Source organism: Maniola hyperantus, chromosome 11, assembly GCF_902806685.2.
Source record: "Maniola hyperantus chromosome 11, iAphHyp1.2, whole genome shotgun sequence".
NCBI classification, from domain to species: Eukaryota; Metazoa; Arthropoda; class Insecta; order Lepidoptera; family Nymphalidae; genus Maniola; species Maniola hyperantus.
Window position 1 is genome coordinate 6,271,957 of NC_048546.1, and position 23,281 is coordinate 6,295,237.

General features: G+C 37.4%; 4 protein-coding genes across 4 annotated transcripts; 3 read left to right on the plus strand and 1 right to left on the minus strand.

Annotated features, from left to right (window-relative positions):
• Window positions 1–919: 919 nt before the first annotated feature.
• On the plus strand, window positions 920–9,961 carry LOC117986435 (kelch-like protein 5). The gene is made up of 10 exons (XM_034973264.2): window positions 920–1,306; window positions 1,594–1,754; window positions 1,841–2,043; window positions 5,083–5,280; window positions 6,249–6,431; window positions 6,528–6,680; window positions 6,867–7,027; window positions 7,240–7,447; window positions 7,518–7,707; window positions 7,782–9,961. The coding sequence occupies exons 1-10, from the start codon at window positions 1,077–1,079 to the stop codon at window positions 7,922–7,924; spliced, it is 1,830 nt and encodes a 609-aa protein (XP_034829155.1). The 5' UTR covers window positions 920–1,076; the 3' UTR covers window positions 7,925–9,961.
• Window positions 9,962–12,195: 2,234 nt separating this feature from the next.
• Window positions 12,196–16,954, plus strand: CCT8 (chaperonin containing TCP1 subunit 8). The gene is made up of 6 exons (XM_034973267.2): window positions 12,196–12,365; window positions 12,993–13,550; window positions 13,808–14,182; window positions 14,776–15,002; window positions 15,543–15,738; window positions 16,305–16,954. The coding sequence occupies exons 1-6, from the start codon at window positions 12,306–12,308 to the stop codon at window positions 16,524–16,526; spliced, it is 1,638 nt and encodes a 545-aa protein (XP_034829158.1). The 5' UTR covers window positions 12,196–12,305; the 3' UTR covers window positions 16,527–16,954.
• A 1,490-nt stretch (window positions 16,955–18,444) lies between these two features.
• On the plus strand, window positions 18,445–19,680 carry LOC117986442 (c-Myc-binding protein). The gene is made up of 2 exons (XM_034973273.2): window positions 18,445–18,660; window positions 18,797–19,680. The coding sequence occupies exons 1-2, from the start codon at window positions 18,646–18,648 to the stop codon at window positions 19,040–19,042; spliced, it is 261 nt and encodes an 86-aa protein (XP_034829164.1). The 5' UTR covers window positions 18,445–18,645; the 3' UTR covers window positions 19,043–19,680.
• A 1,274-nt stretch (window positions 19,681–20,954) lies between these two features.
• On the minus strand, window positions 20,955–23,281 carry ATPsynO (ATP synthase subunit O, mitochondrial). The gene is made up of 4 exons (XM_034973272.2): window positions 23,124–23,281; window positions 22,794–23,048; window positions 21,743–21,934; window positions 20,955–21,206 (listed from the first exon to the last, which is right to left on the minus strand). The coding sequence occupies exons 1-4, from the start codon at window positions 23,148–23,150 to the stop codon at window positions 21,051–21,053; spliced, it is 630 nt and encodes a 209-aa protein (XP_034829163.1). The 5' UTR covers window positions 23,151–23,281; the 3' UTR covers window positions 20,955–21,050.

Sequence of the window (23,281 nt, forward strand, 5' to 3'; positions counted from 1 at the left end):
GTCAAAATTATGGATCACTTTTGAAGTTTTAAAACAAATACTAAAATCGAACTTTTGACATGACAATTGACACACACCTAAAGTTAAAATGGCGCGTGATATCTCATTTGCACGTAGTTTTTATGTTTAAAAAATTCAACCGATTTTTGGTAGTTACCTACTACAACTTAGTAGATTTCCCGTTCGAAACTGATAGTAATCTGTGCTACTCAACGCATCTGGAATTTCATTATTTTTTAAAGGCAACCAAAGTAAATAATTTATTTTTTGCATGGATAATGGCATTTTTTTGCTACAATGAAACCGCTACGCTTTTTTTCTTTTCTTTTCTTTCTTTCTACGCATTGTGTGATCGGATGATGTTATGCAGAACCTTTTATGGAGCAACTGCTTTTACTAGATAGCTGGGGTGGCGTCCTGAGTGCAGGCACAGAAAATAATTATCTAATAGTACTAACGGACAACGGTGCAGGACTGTGAATGGGTGGTATTAGACATAGCTCTATTTGCAGTGTGTGGAGTGGGGAAATCGGCTTGTCATGACAGGAAGATTCTACGGTCGATGAATTACATAACACAGACATATTGTAGTAACACACATTGTACTTATTAGACAAGTGACACTTCACACTACATTCACTACAAACAAGATCGGGCTTTGAGTCATGAGTGGGCCATGCATAGATTTAGGTTACGCCGAGTTTCTTGCTGGTTTTTATTATTGGTAAGAAGAGCGTTGATAAGAAACATTTAACAATGATTTAATAGCATTTAGAAAAAATTATTTGAAATCAAAATATTATTATCGCCATTCTATTTTTAATTTTAAGCACCGTGCCGTGTACAAGCACCATAAAAACTTTGACACTGACAGTGACATGGTTTGCAATTTGTCCTTTTTGTCAGATGCTGTCAAGTACTCTGTGGATGTTGCTTTCTGTCGCTAATTTTATTGTTTTCAATTTTTCCAGTTCATTGTTGTGTGATTGTTGTATTTTTGTATGAAGTTGTAGAGCTGTTTTAAATGTCCGTTTTTTTTTATTAAGTATTCAGAAAATAACTTCCGCCTAATAAAAATGTCGAACAGTGATTCTCAAAAGCCAGAGGCGGCTAAAGACAATGTCTCGACTAATTCTATTGATGAAGGATTGCCTCGAGAGCTGAGCCAGCTAAGTCTTTCAAGTGGATCTAATCCGGACGAATTCCATTGTAATAAAGGACATTCCGAAAGCACAATGAAAAACATTTACGGATATTACCAGGCACAGAAGCTATGCGATGTTGCGTTAATTGCCGGTGGATGCAGGTACCTAAGTAACGAAATAATTGTTTCCGCTCTACAGACAATTAATTTCTTTGACCTTTGTTTTACTTACACACGCACTTAAGGTGTGATTGAATTGCTTAATTCACTTTATTAACATTTGGTAAATACCTTTTAATTAGTCATACTTGATTTCACCGCTGTAATTTAAACAATGGTTAACATAAGTTACCTAAAATTTTACTATTTTTAAATACCTACCTAGTACCTACATTTAACAAGCGAGTATTTTTTATTGTAAATCTCAACATATTCTTATTTTGTGACAGGATTCCAGCACACAAAGTTGTTTTAGCATCTTGCAGTGAGTACTTTGCAGCCATGTTCACTGGCTCCCTACGGGAAGCTCAATCATCAGAAATAACTCTAGAGCGAGTCGACTCTCAAACACTTAGATCACTTGTTCATTATTGCTATACAGGCATTATAGGTATTTTATCCTCGATATAAATACATTTCTTTGTTCCTTTGTGCATGTTGCAGTTTAGTCTCACCAGATGGCTCATTTATTTTCAGAGCTAAGTGAAGAGACTGTAGAGATCTTACTCTCAACAGCCAGCTTGCTGCAACTACATTCAGTTACAAAAGCATGCTGTGACTTTCTAGAGAAACAGTTGGACCCGTGCAACTGTTTAGGAATAGCCTTGTTTGCTGAACAGCAATCTTGTTTGGGCTTGCACAAAAGTGCTTTGGATTTTACCTACCAACATTTTATGCAGGTCAAAAAATATTTTTAATAGTACTTTTTTGCTCCTATGTTTTGCATATTATTATATCAATAACAATTAAGTAAGTATGTGTATAAGTAATCTTGAATCAAAATATATAGTTTTTTCAGAAAGATTCAGTTGACGATTTTAAATTCATTGTTCATAACAATTTTATTTCATATTCTTGCCTGCCATTCTTTCATACACTTATAAAGAGATATGAAAACTTTTTTGTAACTATGATGTTAAGGTATACTTACCAATAGCTGATGCCCGCGGCTTCGCTCGCGTGGATATAGATTTTTAAAAATCCAGTGGGAACTTTTGCTTTTCCAGAACAAAAAATAGCCTATATCCGTAGTAGCCCATCCCCGGGATGCAAGGTAACAATGCAGTACCAAATTTTGTAAAAACATTTAAATGCATGATTCTTTAAAAACCCTGTGGGATCACCACAATTTAGGAACCCGATTCCTTACAGCATCAAGGCTGAGGAGTTGGATCCTTGAATTCAAATAGTCTTTACTTTGTAGGTATCTCCAATATCTATTTATAAGTAGTAAAAGTAGCTGTTACTCCTTAGTTAATCCTTTACTTGTCTGTGAAAGTCGAGTCAAAATAGGTTTTAGCCGTTCCGAAGATTAGCTTGTTCAAACAAACAGAGAGACAGACAAAAATTTTAAAAACATGTGATTCACTTATGGAATAGTTCGAATAACCATATTATGAGCTTAATATGAGGTAGTAATTTCGAAATTACGGACAGACACTTCAATTTTACTTATTAGTATAGATTATTAAAATTTAAAGTACTATCTTAAGAATCATATTATTATTATCTGGATATATCTACTCTCACGCCCGTGTACAAGGTAAATATATATAACAGCCAAAAGAAATATAATATACTTACATACATAAAAATAAATAAACCTACATAAACATTACATACATATATATTTGTACCGGGCGGAGGATTACACCCCGGCAGGGGAGACCAAACGGCCGGGGGTCAGGGCGACAGGTGAAGAAATCGGCGGACTATCCTAGCCGAATCCAGCAGGACCGCTTTTTGCATCCTGTTATTATTATTATTATTATGACACACCAACAGCTATGTTATGATAATTGATTCTAAAAAAGTATTTCCTTGTTTATGCTCATTAACTACTTATTACTTACTATACAACATTCCATATCAAGTTTACCTTAAAAGTTAAATTCTTTACAACATGGCAATACCATATATAAATAAATATAAAACTTTTTTATAATAAAACTACACGATGCCCGTGTTTGGCTGGATAAAGGTTTTTAGGAAATTCTGCAGGTACTCTTTGATTTTCCAGGATAAAATTCAGGGTACAAACTAGCCATTCCTAGCTTAAAGGTATGATTCCGAACCACGCTGCACGTAGCAGTGGTGCCACAGCAGTGCTGTCACCAGCTGTCACAGTCCTGTCGCCGCACTACTGGTCCCCATACTATCCCTATAAGCTTATATGACATTACATTCCAAGCTAGGCAGCAATGTTCCGCTACATTGCTGCCGCGATATTGCTGCCTAGCTCGGAATGTAATGTCATATAAGCTTATAGAGATAGTATGGGGACCAGTAGTGCCGCGACAGGACTGTGACAGCTGGTGACAGCACTGCTGCGTGCAGCGTGGTTCAGAATCATATCTTAAGCCAAACAAGTTTGGTCATTGTGGTTTGAAGGAGTAACAAACATCCAAGCAAACCTTCACATTTATCTATATATATAAAAAAGGAAAAGGTGACTGACAACTGTAATGATCTATCAACGCACAGCTCAAACCACTGGACGGATCAGTCTGAAATTTTGTATGCAGAATCTTTTATGACATAGGCATCTGCTAATATAGGATTTTTAAAATTCAACCCTGCGGGAGTAAAATAGGGCTTCGAAATTTGTGTAGTCCACGCAGACGAAGTCGCGGAAGTCAGCTAGTAATATAATATTAAGTTAGATATTGAAAGTATTGGCTTATAGAATAGAATATATTTTATTCAAGTAGACTTATTACAAGTGCTTTTGAATCGTTAACTAGTTTAATTTACCACTGGTTCGGAATGCCATTCCTACCGAGAAGAACCAGCAAGAAACTCGGCGGTTGCTCTTTTTAATTGGTCAGTTTACAATATGATTATACTATACTGTACAAGCAATTGCAGCCCCGTGCATTGCTGGAGCAAGTCAAATCCAAGCTTTCTTATCATTTACATAATCTTCCACTGTATAATATGCTTGAGAAAATTAATTTTCCATACATACAATCCAGACATTTTTAGGGTTCTGTAGTAAACAAGGAACCCTTATTGTTTCGCCATGTCTGTCCGTCCGTCCGTCCGTCCTCGGTTAATCTCAGAGACTTAGTGCTAGAAATCTGTAATTTGGCATGTGTATAAACATTAATCACGCTGACAAAGTGGTGAAATAAAATTTTGATAAATATTTTTTTTAGGCTAGCTTCGCTACGTGTAAAGTGGGGATGAATTTTTTTTTCTCGTCTATCCCATAGTGTGGGGTATCGTTGAATAGGTCTTTTAAAAATACTGTGGGTGTGGGAACATCGTTTTTCGATTTCTTTAGAGTCAAGAGTGCGTGTGTGTGTGTGCGTGTGTGGGTGTGGGTGTGTGTGTGTGTGTGTGTGTCCCCTCTATCAGCCAAATGGTAGTATTTAGGAACGTGAAAAAATTCACATCAGTAGTATATATAATAAATTTTAAAGGAAAACTATCAGGGCTATGTAAAGTTCACAAGTTAAGGAGTTACAACTGTTTTTCGAGGATTGTGACTACGGAACCCTACACTGCGCGTGGCCCGCCACGCACTTGGCCGGTTTTTTTTTGCTTCCTCTTGTTGTTTTTCTATCATCTGTCTTTTTCATCACCAAGCATGAATTGTGTATGCCTTCTAATAATGTAGCACATCCATAGTATAATGTAATTACTAAGGCCTTAAATTTGCCTACATGATTTTTTTCTATAATGTGTCAGTCTAACAGCTTTAATTAGTATTTTAGGTTGTAAAGCACCAAGAGTTCCTCACCTTACAGACAGAACAGTTGTCAAATTTGCTCAAATCAGATGATCTCAATGTAGAGACTGAAGAAACTGTGTTTGAGAGTCTTATGACTTGGGTGCAGCATGACAATGCCAATAGGGATAAGCATTTGGCAGATTTGCTAAAGCTGGTTAAACTGCCTCTTCTCTCATCAGAGGTAATGAACAAGTTCTTAATTTTTATAACAATTAACAGTAATTTATTGACAGTTATAGCATGCGACAGGTTGAAATGGCAATTGGGGAGGGAACACCCCACACACCCGCACAGCCCTCGCACAGGCTAATATTATGTTCAATTTTATTTAGAAAATACCACTTATACTCCTTGATGTAGGTACCTAATCCAATAATTATTATTATTATTGTTACTTGCATATTATGGATGTTATTAGTAATAACTTAGCTACAGGTCAATATAGCAATCGGGGAGGTAACGCCCCGCACACCGGCACAGCCCCCGCGCTAACCCAATGCGAGCGACGTGTGGGTGTGCCACTCCGCCACATACCCCGATTGCCTTCTCAACCTGTGGCGGACTATACTTGCATGAATATGATTTTGCTTACTTGAGTGGAGGAAGGACATATGGCTGAGCAACAGCCAGATTTAAGTCTGAAGTATGAAAAAATAAGTACATACCGTACGCGGCTGAAAATAATGTACATCGACCTTTAGAATGAAATTTCAGCTTTGTAGAGCGTTGTCTCTATCACTCATAACTATGTGAGGTTTTGTCGCTCTCAACGACAGAGACTGCTCTACAAAACCGCTTTCTTTTTCTAAAGGTCAATGTACATTATTTTCTGCTGCATATTGTACGAGTATTTACAGTTTACGTGAAGGAAAACATCGTGAGGAAACCTGCATGCCTGAGAGTTCCCGTAAAGGTGTGTGAAGTCTACCAATCCGCACATGGCCAGCGTGGTAGACTATGGCCAAACCCTTCTTACTGTGAGAGGAGACCCGTGCTGTGTAGTGAGCCGGTTATGGGTTGATCATGATGATGATGAATAAGAATAACTGGCGGAATGCCAGTTATTTTTGCTTAATACCACCCACACATAAAATGAAGTATAGACATCCATCATCCATATCAATATTTTTTATTTATATTGAATTCCAGTACTTGATAGATAAAGTGGAGCAAGTATGTGGTGATGTTCCTGAATGCCAGCCCCTTATAATGGAGGCTGTAAAGTGGCATTTGTTGCCAGAAAGGCGGTCCCTTTTATTTTCACATAGGACAAGACCTCGGACTTCCACTATTGGAAGACTTCTGGCTATTGGAGGGATGGATGGATACAAGGTATATTAGTAGTTTAGTGTGTATAAACTTTCTTAATTTGTCAGATGAGCCCTTTGACAGTATAACAATAATAAGGCATGCTGTTGCAATTTTCAGGGAGCAAGCAATATGGAAATGTATGATCCTCGAACAAATTCATGGACTCCGTTTATGAGAATGGGGGCCAGAAGATTGCAGTTTGGAGTTGCAGTGATGCAAAATAAGCTTATTGTTGTAGGAGGCAGGGATGGACTGAAAACTTTGAATACGGTAAAATAGATCTCCACAGGTCAATAAAAGTACAATTTTTTATAATATATCTTTTAAATTGATTTGCAATGTTATGTTCCAAAGAAACAAGCTATAATATGATTTCCATTACACCATTTATGATAAGAATCACTTTATTTTTATTTCTAAATGCATCTGTAACTTAAAACAAAATACGAATCCTAGGTGGAGTGTTTTGATTTAACATCCCTGAGCTGGAGCACTCTCGCGCCCATGAACACTCACCGCCACGGCCTGGGCGTGGCGGTGCTGGGCGACGGGCCCAACTCCCCCATCTACGCTGTGGGAGGCCACGACGGATGGATCTATCTCAATTCTGTTGAAAGGTATTTGATCTCATGCTTTAAGCTGAAGTACTTTCACGCCCATAAACACTCACCTCTACGACCTGGGCGTGGGTGGCCGTGCTGCGCGAACGGACTCAACTCGCATCTACATTTTTGCATTAATTGATTCGTCTATTATCATCCGTCAAAATATAAGTAGTAGTTTAGTATCGAATGTCAACTACCGAATGTTCCAAAATGTTTATGTTCAGATGGGATGCGTGTTCGCGCACTTGGACGATCGTTTCGCCGATGGCGGGCGCGCGCAGCACGTGTGGTGTGGCGGCGTTGCGCGGGCGCCTGTACGCAGTGGGCGGGCGCGACGGCGGCGCGTGCCTGCGCTCCGTCGAGTGCTACGACCCCGCTACCAACCACTGGACCAACTGCGCGCCCATGACGAGACGGCGCGGCGGTGTCAGCGTGAGTAGCCAGCTCTATGAGGTGGCGCTGCGCGGGCGGCTGGACGCGGACTCACGGTGTGTCTGTGCAGGTGTGCGCGGCGGGCGGCTTCCTGTACGCGCTGGGCGGCCACGAGGCGCCGGCCAACACGGTGGGTGGGCGGCTAGCGTGCGTGGAGCGCTACGACCCCGCTGGCGACGCGTGGGTGCTGCTCGCGCGCCTGTCCTACGGCCGCGACGCCATCGGCTCCTGCCTGCTGGGCGACAGGATCGTCGCTGTCGGTGAGTCGCATCCCCACACTTCGGTGTCTCGTTCACCCTCGTCACACTCACACAAGTATACACATTGCCGGCAGGCGGCTACGACGGCGTGCAGTACCTGTGCGTGGTGGAGGTGTACGACTCTGAGAGCAACAGCTGGCGCAAGCTCGCGCCGCTGAGCACGGGCCGCGCGGGTGCCGCCGTCGTGGCCGTGCCGCCGCCGCGGAACCTCTTCTGATACGCGCACCACCAGCTCGTCATCTACCTGCGAGTCTGAGGAGTGCACGCTGCCCTCACTGCACTGATCTAGTACACTAGTGTCAATAATACTCGTATGTAATGTGTATATCTAACCTTTAAAGAAAAACAGGTATTTCAGGTGCAAAAATAAAATACTATGTTTCATTGTCGGCTGCATGGAAAGAGGTCAAGTTTAGCTACTTTATATATTGTCCTAATCACCCAAATATGGCTAATTCTTTTGTACACAATCTCTACAATAGACTAAATTGACACGTCTAATTCTAGTGCTATCCTCTTCCGCAGGGAGAATAATGAAAGAAATGATAATATAATATTTAGACCTGTTATTTTAGTTTAGAGATCGTGTACACAGAATTAGCCACCCGTTTGTAGAGTTAAAATTTAAGACGAGTGACCTTTTAATTACAGGTACTTTAACATGCACTCTCTCTATCGCCCTTTGTTGTAATTCCGCCTAAAAGACATCCCTACTTAAAATAAAGATGGTTTTTAAAGAATTCTGACCTCTTCGATAACCGATTTATTAGGCTAATATTACCTATTTAGAAAATACCACTTCATTCTGTTTTATGGAGGTGCAAGGTACATACCTAATCCAATAATTATTATTATTGTTACTTACATAATATGGATGTTATTCGTAGTTACTTAGGCACATATAGTCGGCGACAGGTCGAGATGGCAATCGGGGGGGTAATGCCCCGCACAACAACCGCCCCGTACTATAAGTGTGCTTTTAAAATTCCAAAATTTTAAGTTTGTTGATCTCCTCTTTTACAATCGAACTTTTCAGAAATATTTAGTATTATGTTTTAATTTTTACCTTCAATGCTTTTAAATATAAAATGAACTATTATAAAAGACTGTTTATTATTATTTTATTATTTTTAAGGACTTGCAATACCTATCGAAAATAAAATGTTATTTTAAACAAATTTTGCTATTTTCAGTAAGACATGGTATTTTCAAATTGCATATCAAGTACTACCTACCACTTATTAAGTACACTTTTATCACGCCTTAATATTTTAAGGCGTGATATTAAGGCGACTATTTTAATTCATGCCTGAAGATAGAAGAACATTTATGTTTCCTTATGCATTTGTCAATTCCAAAAGTATGTGATGTAAAATTAAGAGGCTCTCGAAACGCAAATATTTTTTTAGGTCAATTTCAGACAGTATTACTTATGTTATTAAATTTATTACTTAGGAATGAGATTACTCTTTTTCGGGAGTGTCCTGTGATGTTAGTAATAGAAAACGCTAGAAATATTATGATAGCTTATAATAAGCAGTGTTACTTATCACGAAATTATTGTAATATACGCTTTACATGTTTAGTAAATGTAGTAATTGTACCTTCAAACCTGTGATTAGATTGCGACTATTGTAATTGGCTGTATGTCTTAGAGTTAGCACCTACTTTTGTTTAGGAACATGACTAAATATTTAACGTTAAACTACGTACACATTTCGTTACGTTAAAAAGGTAGTAACAGTAGCGGTATACTTATATGATCTAAACGTACCTACTTTCATGAAAAAATTCATAAAGTATTTAACTAACTCAACACTAAATTATAGGATATCATGCCTTAATTTACTTCTCTATAGTACATATTATATTTTTAACTTAGACCATTTTGTTAGTTTTAAATAAAAATAATTTGTCATGTGAGAAGATTTAGAATATTATTATCAATACTAGCGATTTATGATAATGATCAATACATAATATAATAATAATCAATATATTTTCTAAAAATAATTCGATGGAATTAACGTAAATCGGTGTTGCTTCTCTCTGGTTATTGGTCATCATGTCGAATATCCAAATTATAGTTTTTGTAATAGATTACAATATATGGTTTTAGAAATACTTCAGAGTTAAGACGTTTAAATAGTATATACCAACTATTTTTCACCTAGTACTTAGTGTAGATATTGTAATCATTAATATGCGCCGAAATGAGGACCTCCTCCTTTCTTAAGTCGATTAAGAAAACCGGTCAAGTGCGAGTACTGAACTGACGTCATGCATTTGTAAACAACAGTATAACCCTGTGGTTATACTGTTGTTTACAAATGCATGACGTCAGAGCACAGATAATCTATCGGCCAAACATGGCCGACAGTGTTTTCACCTGTCTAAGAAAAATATTTTTTTAAATTAAAGTTTTACGGTTTTTAGGGCGCAAAAAAATATAGTGTTAATTTTTTTGATATAATAGGACAAATATTAACCATTTAAGACCAACTTAAAAAAATTGTCAAGTAGCCTATTATTATTATTGATATATCTTTGTGAATAAAATATGTCCATAGACTGAAAATATTAAATATTTATCTGAATTATTATAATGGTCCAAATTGTCTTAGTAGTAGGTAGGTACTTTTAGGTATTACATAATTAATTGGAGGAATGATTTCATGGTTTAATTAAAAAAGGTACATACTTAAATATGTTTTTCCTTATTTTATTTTTCACTAGCTGTGCCCGCGACTTCGTCCGCGTGGAATTAGGTTTTTAAAAATCCCGAGGGAACTGTTGGAATTTCCGGTATAAAAAGTAGCCTATGTCACTCTCCAGGTCTGTATCTATACCCATACAAAAAATCACGTCAATCCGTAGCACCGTTGCGATGTGATTGAAGGACAAACCAACAGACAAACACACTTTCGCATTTATAATAAGGGTACTGAATAGTGATATCATTGTTAAATGCTAAGTAACAATTTACGGTCCACCTACACACTTTAGCATTTTAGAGTTCACTAGCTTATGCTCGCGACTTCGTCCGCGTGGACTTTTAAACTCCTATATTTTCACCTCTAAGGGTTGAATTTTCAAAATCCTTTCTTAGCGGATGCTTACGGTCATAATAGCTATCTGCATGCCAAATTTCATCCCGATCCGTCCAGTAGTTTAAACTGCGTTGATAGATCAGTCAGTTAGTCAGTCACCTTTTCGTTTTATATATTTAGATTATGGTGGTGCAAATAATTAATTACTTTGGTTTTATTAGTGACTTTTATAGATTTGATAGGAACTCTTTGTTTTCCCAGAATAAAAGCTACCTTGCATAGTCCGGTAGTGCCTCTACCAAAAGAAGTAAGAACCCAAGATAAAGAAATACTCTATCTGCCTGCGAAAGTCTCATCAAAATTGGTTAAGTTATTTCATAGATTAGCTCAGAACAAGCTAAGTGCGTGTCAGAAGTCAGGAACACGCAAAAGGTAGCTGGTAGGGTTGATGTAGCTGTCCCGTGATGACCAATAATGATTAATGACCGCCAAAATAAACAACTAAAATGTTAAAACAGGAAACAACTAGAGATTCTTTCAATTTGGCATAGTAAAAAGCCGGTATCTTTATTTTCTCAAAGACAATGGAATGACACGCGTTGTGCAGATATTTTGCAAGAGTTCCTAAAATCATCACGTTCCGCAAAAACCTGCACGAATCGAGCAACTAACTGGCTTCAATTCAAGCTCTCTCTTCGTAATATAGGACTAGACTACCTTACACTCACTATCGTGGTTAGTCTTCAGCTTGTCGCCAGGATTCAACACTCACCACGGTCTTTCATGTGCCGTGCCCGTGCCGCTTCTTTCTCTTGAAATACCTCCTTTGACGTGTTTCTAAAGTTACCCGCATCCACTATTTCAGTGATTTAGAAGGGATAAGCCGTAAAGCCAGTTGAAAAAAAATTGTTTGTCACACACAGTGTAAGGACCCGTCGTAGATAGAGCTTTCTCATTCACACTAAAAAGAGAGCACAGATAAAGTTACTAATGTGATAAACAGAGACGCAGCTAACCTATTTTTTGTCCCTTATCGTGTAACCGATTGTTTTCAGGAATACATACAAGGAATGCAACTTTACTTGCAAAACAATTTTTCATTAGCTATTTACTTGTTTTCACTTAAAAACGTTGAATACAAATATTGTTGGTCGGTTAATACAAATATTGACTACTAAACAATGGTAATAATTGTCGTGTTATTCATCGTTACGACGTGCTATCGCTATCTCAGACGCGGTTACACAGTACTTTAATCTACCTTTTTACTCAATCTACGGGACCCGTCCATCTTGTGTGGACCTATCTCTATGATAGTCCTTGTTCTGAGACATGAGTCATGAGCATAGGTATTATAAAAGGTCTTTAACCATAGATTATCTACTATATTACTTTAACTGTGGCAAACGTAGTGATTATATTCATATATGTTATTGGTCTGTGATTATATTCTTTTTGTGTGGCGGTAGTGAGTGGTGTGTGGTTGAAAAAGTTTTCTTGAATTAGAAGTTTTATTTATTCATATTTTCAAAAAACGCAATCTCCAAAATGGCTCTTCACATACCTAAAGCACCGGGTATCCCACAAATGTTAAAAGAGGGGGCACGGGTAAGCAAATATTATAACCAAAACCATGCTCATGTCATGTGCAGTCGGTACCCGTATGCTATTTTAAGTTCAAAAATTAGATTTTTTGCAGATATTTATCGATGTATCAGTCTAATTACACACTAATTACGCTAAAATGTTTTAGAAAAACATAAAATCATACCTTAAAAGACAAAAATCAAGTCTCTTTTCTTTTATTTAAGTTAAGGAATATCCACTTGAAAATAGTTCAGTACAAAATGAATTCTAACGTTTTGTGACGACTGACGCTACTAGTTACTACCTATATAATTTTAAGTATTGTTAAAAACCACTATGAAAATTAAAAAATACTAGCTGATGCCCGCGACTTCGTCCGCGTGGAATTAGGTTTTTAAAAATCCCATGGGAACTCTTTAATTTTCCGGGATAAAAAGTAGCCTATGTCACTCTCCAGGTCTTTATCTATTCCCATGCAAAAATCACGTCAATACGTTGCACCGTTGCGACGTGATTGAAGAACAAACCAACAAACAAACACTTTCGCATTTATAATACTGATAGCTACTACCTATTACTGAATTAAATCAATATTCACACTTTTTATGTATTCTATAAGAAAATACCTATAACTACATATATTTTCAGATGTACTCTGGCTTAGAAGAAGCAGTATACCGCAATATAAATGCTTGCAAACAATTCGCGCAAAGTGTGCGATCTGCATATGGTCCTAATGGAATGAACAAGATGATCATTAATCACATTGATAAACAGTTTGTAACAAGTGATGCAGGCACCATAATACGAGAGTTGGATGTGGAGCACCCCGCAGCCAGGCTTATGGTATTGGCTAGTCAGATGCAAGATGCGGAAGTCGGTGATGGTACCAATTTTGTAATTGTGATATCTGGTGCCTTACTGGAAGCTGCAGATGAGCTTTTACGTCTCGGAGTTACAACAACTGAAATTGCTGAAGGATATGAAAGGGCCCTCGATAAATGCTTGGAAATACTTCCTGATCTTGTTTGTCACGAAATCAAAGATTGTAAAAATGTTGAAGATGTTATCAAATGTATCAAGCCAGCAATAATGTCCAAACAGTATGGAAATGAAGATTTTATTGCCAGTCTTGTTGCTAGAGCATCAGTGGCAATCCTGCCTGATAAAACTACATTCAATGTAGATAATGTCAGGATATGCAAGGTAAACTGTTTATAGTGACAAAATATCATTTGTATTTTGTTACATTCATTTCATTGCGTATCTACATATGTGTATATCCTAATATGGTCATCAAATGCCTACTTTTTGCCTTTGTTTAAGTTTGACAAGCTGCAAGTTTTTAAACAGTGACTGCTGGACCTCTGCAATACTTTAAGGATGAAAAAGTAGTTCAGGTTTAGAATGATTATTAAAATGGGTTGTAAAATTCCTGTATTTATAATGTTTTTTAATTATAGATCCATGGAGCTGGTCTACTACAATCAGAAGTCCTTTCAGGCATGGTTTTCAAAAGAGAAGTTGAAGGAGATGTAACAAGTGCCACGAAAGCCAAAATTGCAATTTACTCATGCCCCGTTGACATCACTCAAACAGAAACAAAAGGCACAGTGCTCATCAAGACAGCCGATGAGCTTCTAAACTTCAGCAAGGGTGAGGAGTCTCTCCTAGAAAAGCAGATAAAAGATATTGCAGACACTGGGGTCAAAGTGATTGTTGCCGGAGCTAAATTTGGTGATATGGCATTGCATTTCCTCAACAAGTATGGTATTATGGCTGTTCGTCTCAATTCCAAATTTGATCTTCGTCGTCTTGCTAAAACTGTGAATGGTGTTGTAAGTTGAATTAATTTAATATAATTTTTTATTATTATTAATTTAGGACTGGACTTGCCAAAAATAGTTTAATCACAAGATTTATATGGTGGCCGAATGACCATGATCGCGACCATGTGACCAATTTTTTTTTTATATACTTCTATTGGTGTTGAACAAAGCCCTGCAACCAACCTCAGGGGACATAATATTGGGGCACACATCGCAAACAGGCGCGTTTGCAAATACAACATGTTATGTCAAAATTTATTTTTGAGTTATTAAAAAGATTTTGCAATGACTGTAAATTAGTCTCTATCAAGTTTAGAAGGATGGTGTGTTCTGTGGGATTAACTGTCAAGTATCATCATACGTAAGTTTTATCATACATAAATAGAATAAATATTTTTGAACAATGTTAGTTAGTAAAAAGAATGAACAACAACTCTGTTGGACAGAAAGTGTTTTAATGGATTTGACGATGCCAGTTAATATTGTAGCTTCATATCATGTCCTCTTGAGTCTTGGATTACCTACTCTTTCATGTGCATGCTCAAACATGCTCTCATAATTTTTATTATTATTTATTATATTACATTAATCTCGTATTTTAGGTACTGCCAAGATTAACGACACCAACAGCTCAAGAACTGGGTTACTGTGATATAGTCAGAGTGGACGAAGTTGGAGACACGCGCGTGGTTGTGTTCAACATGGAGAGCAAGGAGTCCCGCATCTCCACGGTGGTTATCAGAGGTTCAACACAAAACTATATGGATGACATTGAGAGAGCCATTGATGATGGTGTTAATACATTTAAAGGCATCGCTAAAGATGGAAGGTATGCAAATATTATTAATACAATATTATTTAAAAGAAAAGATTAAGTCATAATATCTGACATAGTGCTTTCTCTTCTCCTTTCTTTTTCTCCAAGTAAGAGCTTATTATACAAGGAACTACAAGCTTAATTCGCTATTATCTACCAAAACACGCAGAAGAAAGGGTATGGTACAAGTTGCAGCAGTACAACATGCCGCATGTGATGTGCTTTTCCTGCTTCTTTAGTAGTGGCAGGACGGGTGGTGCCTATCGAATGCTGCACATTGTTGTCTCTTTTAGTCTCAAATAAAAGGTGCCCACAACTTGTCACTGTAGATTTAGGTTTTTTAAATTCTCGTGAAAACTCTTTGATTTTCCGGACAAAAAGTAGCCTATGTCTTACTCCATCTACATGGATTTAGTTGTTTAAAATCCCATGGGAACTCTTTGATATTCCGGGATAAGAATATCTTTAATATCTACGCGAACGAAGTCGCGGACATCAGCTAGTTTGATAATACATTGATGTATGATATAATTTTGCTACTTAACATTTTAGATTTGTTGCGGGAGCTGGTGCCACTGAAATAGAATTGGCTCAAAAACTCCTGCAGTACGCTGACACACTGCCAGGCTTGGAACAGTACGCTGTTCGTAAGTTTGCTGTAGCACTCGAGAGCATTCCACGAGCTTTGGCTGACAACTCGGGAGCAAACGCCACAGAAGTTATCAACAATATCTACAAAGCACACAGGGTAAGCCAAAACGCCTTTGCCCTCGTTTTTATTTCACTTCAATACACAGAAGTAATTTATACATTTTTGAATTTAAGTTGCTTGTGACATACTTAGCACTGGCTTATGATGAGTTAAGGGGCGCCTGCAGGTTCTAATGACCAAGCCGCATCCATCTTAGATTGCATCATCACTTACCACCAGCAGGGTGATTCGCTAACTCAGTTTCTAACACTGAATGATAGCCACGGAGCTCATTTTTTAATCCTATGAAGGTTTTCTACGAAAAAATATTTTAATATCACCCAGTGAAGCAGCAATGTAGAACCAACCAACCTCGGTGGCTATCATTTAGTGTTAGACATTGAGTTAGAGAATCACCTAGCTGGTCAGATTGCAGTCAAGGGCTAACTTGTATCAGTATTTTTAAAAAAAATGCCCATGTTGATCTTCATTAATATGAACTCATCTTAAATTCCTTTTATATTACATAAATGACTGCACAATAACAATGTAATAAAAACAACAAATTTACTAAATATTCAATTCAGTAATATATATATGTAATTATTATTTTTGTTCTACAGGAAAATAACAAGTATGCTGGATTTGATATAGATTCAGAAAACAATGGAGTATGTGACGCAAAAGAAAAGGGTATTCTTGATTTATATGTATTGAAGTACTGGGGACTTAAATATGCTGTTGGTGCTGCAACTACGATTTTAAAGGTTGATCAAATCATTATGGCTAAGAGAGCTGGAGGGCCCAAGGCGAAAGCAAAGGCAGACAGTGACGATGAATCGTAATAATACATGAATATCAACAGTCCTCTGACTGAACTTGTGATTATCACATTGAGTTCATCACAATCCTCATTATTGGCTGAATTTACAGTACTCATGCTTTGCTACAACTATGAGTTGGTACCTAACCTATTAGGCCAGTAGTGAGAGTGTCAGTCAACGGGAAGTCATTGGAATAATTAATGATGCTGTCAGTTCCAGTGCAAGATTATTATACTTAGAATGAGGATGTTTTTATGTTTAATTCGGTAATTAACTTCTATGTTATAGCAGTAATTTTCTTTATTACTTGTGTGAAATGTGAATGTTTGCTTATCATTATATTAAGATGCTTGGTATATAATGGGTATATAACAATGCTTGATTATAACATTTAGTTTCCACTTGTCGCCACTCGTCGTCGACGCTGAGTATTAAAATATAACTTTAAATCTTGTGTTTTAATTGTGTTATGTTAGGGCAGAAAGAAATTATTCTGCCCTAAAAATATACCAGTTTTGTCTTTTCTTGCCATACTTCTTGCTGCAGGAATTTAAGGAGGGAGCGAAGGGGTCTAAGAGAATGCTCTACAAAGCCGAAATGTCTTTCTAAAGGTCATCGGTACAGTAGCCGACAAGAAATGTGGTACATCTACCCAGAAAGAGAATTCGGCTTTGAAGAGCGTTGTCTGTCACTCATACCTATGTGACGATATGTCGGTCTCAACGACAAAGATAACGCTCTACAAAACCGCTATCTCTTTCTAAAGGTCGATGTACAATATTTCCTGCAGGGTACTGTACAATATTTCCTGGCGGCTACTGTATCCTACTCCCGCTCCATAGAGTAAGTTTTAAGAAAATCTTACTCTATGGAACTTTACTACCTAACATAAAATGCTAACAGACATGTGCTCGAATATTCCACTCTGGGGAGAGAAATATTTCTCATTCTCGAAGTTCCGCCTTAGTTCCCTTCACTTCTGCTTGTGCTTGGGTATTGTCGTGTCGTGACTGGAGTGGGTATCACCGACCAGATCGTATCGTAGATGCCATAGACTACCTATGGAATCGCTACCTACATTAGCAATTTGCGGAAATTATAGGTATTGCATTGTTTTTTCCAAAGACTAAAGAGTATGTAAGTAATATGAAAACATAGAGATAGTAGTAATCATTCATCTAAGTATGAAAATCACTGACTAAGAATCAAGGAAAATCACTATGTCTTTTCCTTGACGTAGGTAGGTCTGTATGTTACTATCTCTATGGGAAGAACCCTACACGTAGATAGAGTAATAAAAGATACAGGAACGTTTGCTTTCTCATTCACACTAAAAAGAGAGCACAGATAAAGTTACTAATGTGATAAACAGAGACGCAGCTAACCTATTTTTTGTCCCTTATTGTGTAACTGTTTTTTTTCAAGAATACATACAAGGAATGCAACTTTAGTTGCAAAACAAACTTTGAGAATTTGTGGCGTAATTGTATTTATCATTAGTTATTTAGTTACTTGTTTTCACATAAAAAACGTTTAATACAAATATTGTTGATCGGTTAATACAAATATTGACTACTAAACAATGGTAATAATGGTCGTGTTATTCATCGTTACGTCGTGCTATCGCTATCTCATACGCGGTTACACAGTACTTCAATCTACCTTTAATACTCTATCTACGACCCTATAGCTACTTGTTTGGTCATGTTGGCAGTACTGTCTTTCCGACAGTGTTAGTGTTATAATGTTGGTATTTAAGTAACTAATCCAGGCATGTACAATTTCGGTTTTTTATGAAAGTCTGTCTCTTAAAACGTAGGTAGTGATTATATACCTACTCTTTGGTTATTGGATTGGACTGTGGTTTGGAGGCCTTAAAGGACTGTTATCCAGGGCCGTAAAATAAATAAAAAAAAAAAAAACTGTGGTTTGGTTATCAATTATCATACATATTAATCTATGGTTACCATCATCTTAAGTCGTTTAATAAAATTTATATATTTTTCTCAGAACAAATACCGAAATCTTACTCAATACGAATAAACCATTAACCAGTACCTCCATAAACATTTTGTGGTTGTGTAGCGTAATAATAAACGCTTGGGTTAATTAGGTATTATATTAAAAAAAAATTGAAAACATGTCGTCTTACAAGGTACCTAAATATTTAAAAAAATATTCGATGCAATGTATCAAATTATTAAACTGTAATTGAATTTAATAACTAATAGCTTATAATATGTACTTTGTAAGACAAAAATAACCTATGAATGTTTTTCATTCAATTTCAGCCAATTGACTCAAAAAGAGAAGAATTTAGACGGTATTTAGAGCGTGCAGGCGTGATGGACGCTCTTACAAAGGTTCTTGTGAGCCTTTATGAAGAACCTGACAAACCAGAAGATGCTCTGGAATATGTGCGTAAGCATCTTGGAACAGACGGAGGTGAGGATGAATTGGAGGCAGCTAGGGCCCGTATTGCTGAGCTTGAAGCAGAAAACGCGATGCTGAAAGAAGCAGCACCAACAGAGGGCTGATTCCTTAGCGTATTACTATTATTATGTTGATCTCAATGTGAAATGATCTCAAACTCTTGTTGATTCTAAAGAAATATATGAGTAATATACTTAGAATGATACTTAATTTGTTAATAATTAAATATTAAGATTGTTTAAGTTCATGTGCTTAAAGCACTAAAAATTTTTGTTACATTTTATGACCTACCTACTTTTATAGTTAAGAATTTAAAATAATAATTTGTTGATAATTTTGGTTTGTAGCTGTGAATGTGCAGAATGCACAAATGTTTTGATTTACTGTATTAGTTAGTAATATTTAATAATTTGACATTTTAATATAGACTGTACACAATTAGGCAACCCTACTCATGCTACCAGTTAACTTATAATGCTTAGTCCGATTATTAAGTAATTATTTCAATAATATATATCAGTAATACTAAGAACACATTACACAAGTGACCTGAAATAACATTAATCGATTTGCTGCAACTAGAAAAATGTGGACTATGGCTTAGATGCAAGGTGTCTCATTAATGTATGTTTACCTATTTGTTACTGCAGTAAATGGATTATCTATCATCCCTTTACTCCGTTACAAAAATTACATCTATTATAAAATCTTAAATTACCAATAAAAAATATCAAAACAACTATGTAATCTTTTATTTTAATTTGTTTCTTTTAACGATAAAGTAGATACAATTATTAATATATGTACCTATATCCACTTTATGAATATAATTAATGCAAGTGTAAGTAAACTTCATGGCTCTTCTGCCGGGATGGGTTTTAAACTAAATTCATGTGGATAGAGTCCGAGATAATTTATTACAAGTGTAACTCTGGTAGAGTTATTGAGAGAGGCAATCTAGTTTCATAATAAATCCACTTAAGTGTGGTACGCGACAGGTCGAGATGGCAATCGGGGGTGGGAACGCCCCGCACACCCGCACTAACCCGATGCAGGCGAGCGCGGGTGACGTGCCACCCATCCCATAGGTACCCCTACCTACCTAATCGGATTCAACGCGCTAACGTAGGTACTGGAATACTAAATCATTTGCCGGTAGGTTGTAAGTAGCCATGGCCGAAGCCTCCCTCCCAGACAATTTAGGTATGCCAGTATCGAAACTCCCACTTATGTTACTAGGTGATGCCCACGACTTCGTCGATACCCATGCATAAAATCACGTCGATCCGTTGCGACGTGATTGAAGGACAAATAAACACTTTCGCATTCATAATAATGGACTAAGAGCCAGCGCGTGCCATATCTTCGTTATTTTATAAAAGCTGAAAGTTTCTCTTCTCTGCATGTTGTTCCCAACACAGGGACGAACGATCAGCGACGACTACCTATGAAGTTTGGATCACGGTGGCTTACATATGGCAGTTTAATAAACTGTTAAAGATTAAAGAGCCCCATACACGGTACGATTGATTATTACGATCCGTCGGATCCGTCGTTTAGAACGATGGAAACGAGTGTGCGTCCTTTGATGAAGTGACTTACCTAATCGAAGGCGATATTGGATATCGCTACAAAAATCCATGCAATCATGAATATCGTAACGATGAATCGACAGTGTATGGGTCTTTGCGATCAACGATTCGATTTTTGCTATGCAAATACTGATTTATTTTCTTAACATTTTTGAAGCGACGAATCGTACCGTATATGGGCCCCTTAAGGGTGTCTAGCACGGGGTGGCTACGAGTGTCTGGCAATACATGACGTGCTTTCTAAATTCTAATACTATTCCGAAGAAAATATAAGAAAATAGACTGTATACTTTGACTGAAAACTTTCAGCTTTTATAAAATGACGAAGGCCTAGCACGCGCTAGCTCTGTTTCTATAATTTGTGTAGTGATAAGACTTTCGTAAGTTGATGGCCTACAATAATAGGTGAAAATAAAATATTCAATTACCATGTTGTAGTAGCTTTACTGATTAGAACATGACTACAGCCAAGACATAAATTATTTACTACTTGATCATTAAAATTGATTATTTATTTTGTTTAAACAGCAGCACTGATAAGTTCAGTATACTTCTTGACTTTGCTGGCAACACTCATATCTACATATCTGTCACCAATTGAAACAACCATGCCTCCCATTAAACTTGGGTCCACCTTAGCAGTAAGTTGTAAGGTTTCGTTGCCTTTCAGGAATTTCTAGAAAATATAAAAATATTTTCAAATTATTATAACTTAAGATTATTTTACAACTATATTATGTACATATAGTTGCGGGAATAAGCTAGTTATGAATATAATATTTAAATACAATAATAATAATTTACTTGAATAAATATTAAATGGACATTAAATTCCCTTGTCTAAAAATTCCTTATTTCTACTAATGGCTTCAGAAACCAGCCCCCTGATTATGTAAGAAAAACGTATGTATATCATAATCGTAATCAACAGCAAACTCTGCCCCTTGATTGCCTGAATTCACTGTTCACATTTTTTCACAGCCAATTGTGGTATGTCCACTGTCCAAAAGATGTTTAGCGAAGTGAGACCTTTGAGGCTTGGTTTGACTTGTTTCAGCGGATTACAGCAAATTAAGCTTCTGGTTCATTGTATATCATGGACTTCCGCAAAGTAACACCTGCTTCTATACAGGATTAGTGGAACACAAAGATAGTTTAAAGATTGCTATTGAATGTGTATAGATGGTCTCTTATAACAGTAAGTTTTAATACCTTGAGTGCTGCTTCAAGACTTTGTTTCTGGGCTGGGTCCAAGGGTTTCGCAGTGATGACTTCACAGGTAACCTCTCCACGATGAGCTGCCATCATAATTTTGAATGCATTGATCACTGCCTCTAATTTGCCTAGACGACCATTTTCAGCCATTAGCCCTAATAGATTGCCTGTTGTCGCAGAAAGGCTTGTCTGTGAAATTTGTAAATCAATTACAACAATAAAAGTTATGATTATGACATGTGACCACAGTATTTCCACTTAGAATAAAGAAAGCATTAATGAATTTAAGAATGAATGAATTAATAATTTCAGATAATCTGGTATGTGGAAGAAGAGACCTATGTCTTGCAGTGTATGTCTAACAGTTAATAATGATAATGATGAAGATAATCTAGCTCTGCTTTGCATCTAGATTAGGGCTGCCATACGTCCCGGTACTGGGACAAGTCCCGGCCTGAAGTGTTGTGTCCCAGTGTCCCGGTCAGTCCGTTAGTTGTCCCGGTTTGGCAGTTAGGGCGTTTGTCCTTCGCCGCCGCCGTCAACGCGACGTCAACGAAAAATAAGATTATTTTGGACGGAGCTGTGGAGTTTTGAATGACGTGTGTCCACCGCGACTCCTTACTGCAACGAACACTAATTGAAATCGTACTGTAATCGCCTCGCCTTGGGACAAGCTCACGAAACGCGCTCGGTGCATCAACTTGCAGCTCCCGCGCCTATAGCATGCGACAGGTCGAGATGGCATCGGCGAGCTGTAGGCGCGGCGTCCATCTCCTAGCCGAGTAGCAGAGTCAACGTACCACAGCTGATGATCTGCTTTAACATTAGGTTGACGGTGGTTGACGGCAAGGCAAAAAGCGATACGGTGACGACCCCGTCACCTCGCCATCCAACTTCGCTCACCCCCCCGGGATTCGTTTATATATCAAAAATTTCGCACTCGCTTTGCTCGGGCCCCGCATTGATGTAGGTTTTCAGAAGTCCCGTAGGAACACTGATTTTCCGGGCTTACGCTTGTTTCCAGAATGCAAGCTACCTTAGAACTTACCTTAGAAGTAAGATGTTTTAAAGCATCTACTTTCAAACTTCTCTTCAGAGTAGGGTTAATGATGAATTCTTTCAGCTTTGCATCAGTTTTAATGGACTGCTGGAATTGTGTCAGTTCTTTTTCAACTGCGTCTAAGCTTTTGCTCTTCGTGGCTGCCGAATATAGCGCTGATGCATATCTACCCTCCAAACCAAAAACTTGTATAGGAGGTTTTATAAGCTGAGCTGCACCTGATGATGTGCTTAGTGAGCGCACCTTAAACGATTACGTAATGTTAATTTACTAACTACATATTATCACTTCATTTATTTACATCAGTGTGAGGCTTACCAGCATATTTGTCTTCATTATCGACATTATATTATGTGTTATTTATATAATATTTTATTCGATGATTAGGTATTAAAATTAACGAAGTCGAAAAGTGTGAACCCGTATTAGTATATTATCTATGAGTGTGAAGTGTGATGAAAAGTAATCGAATTTTT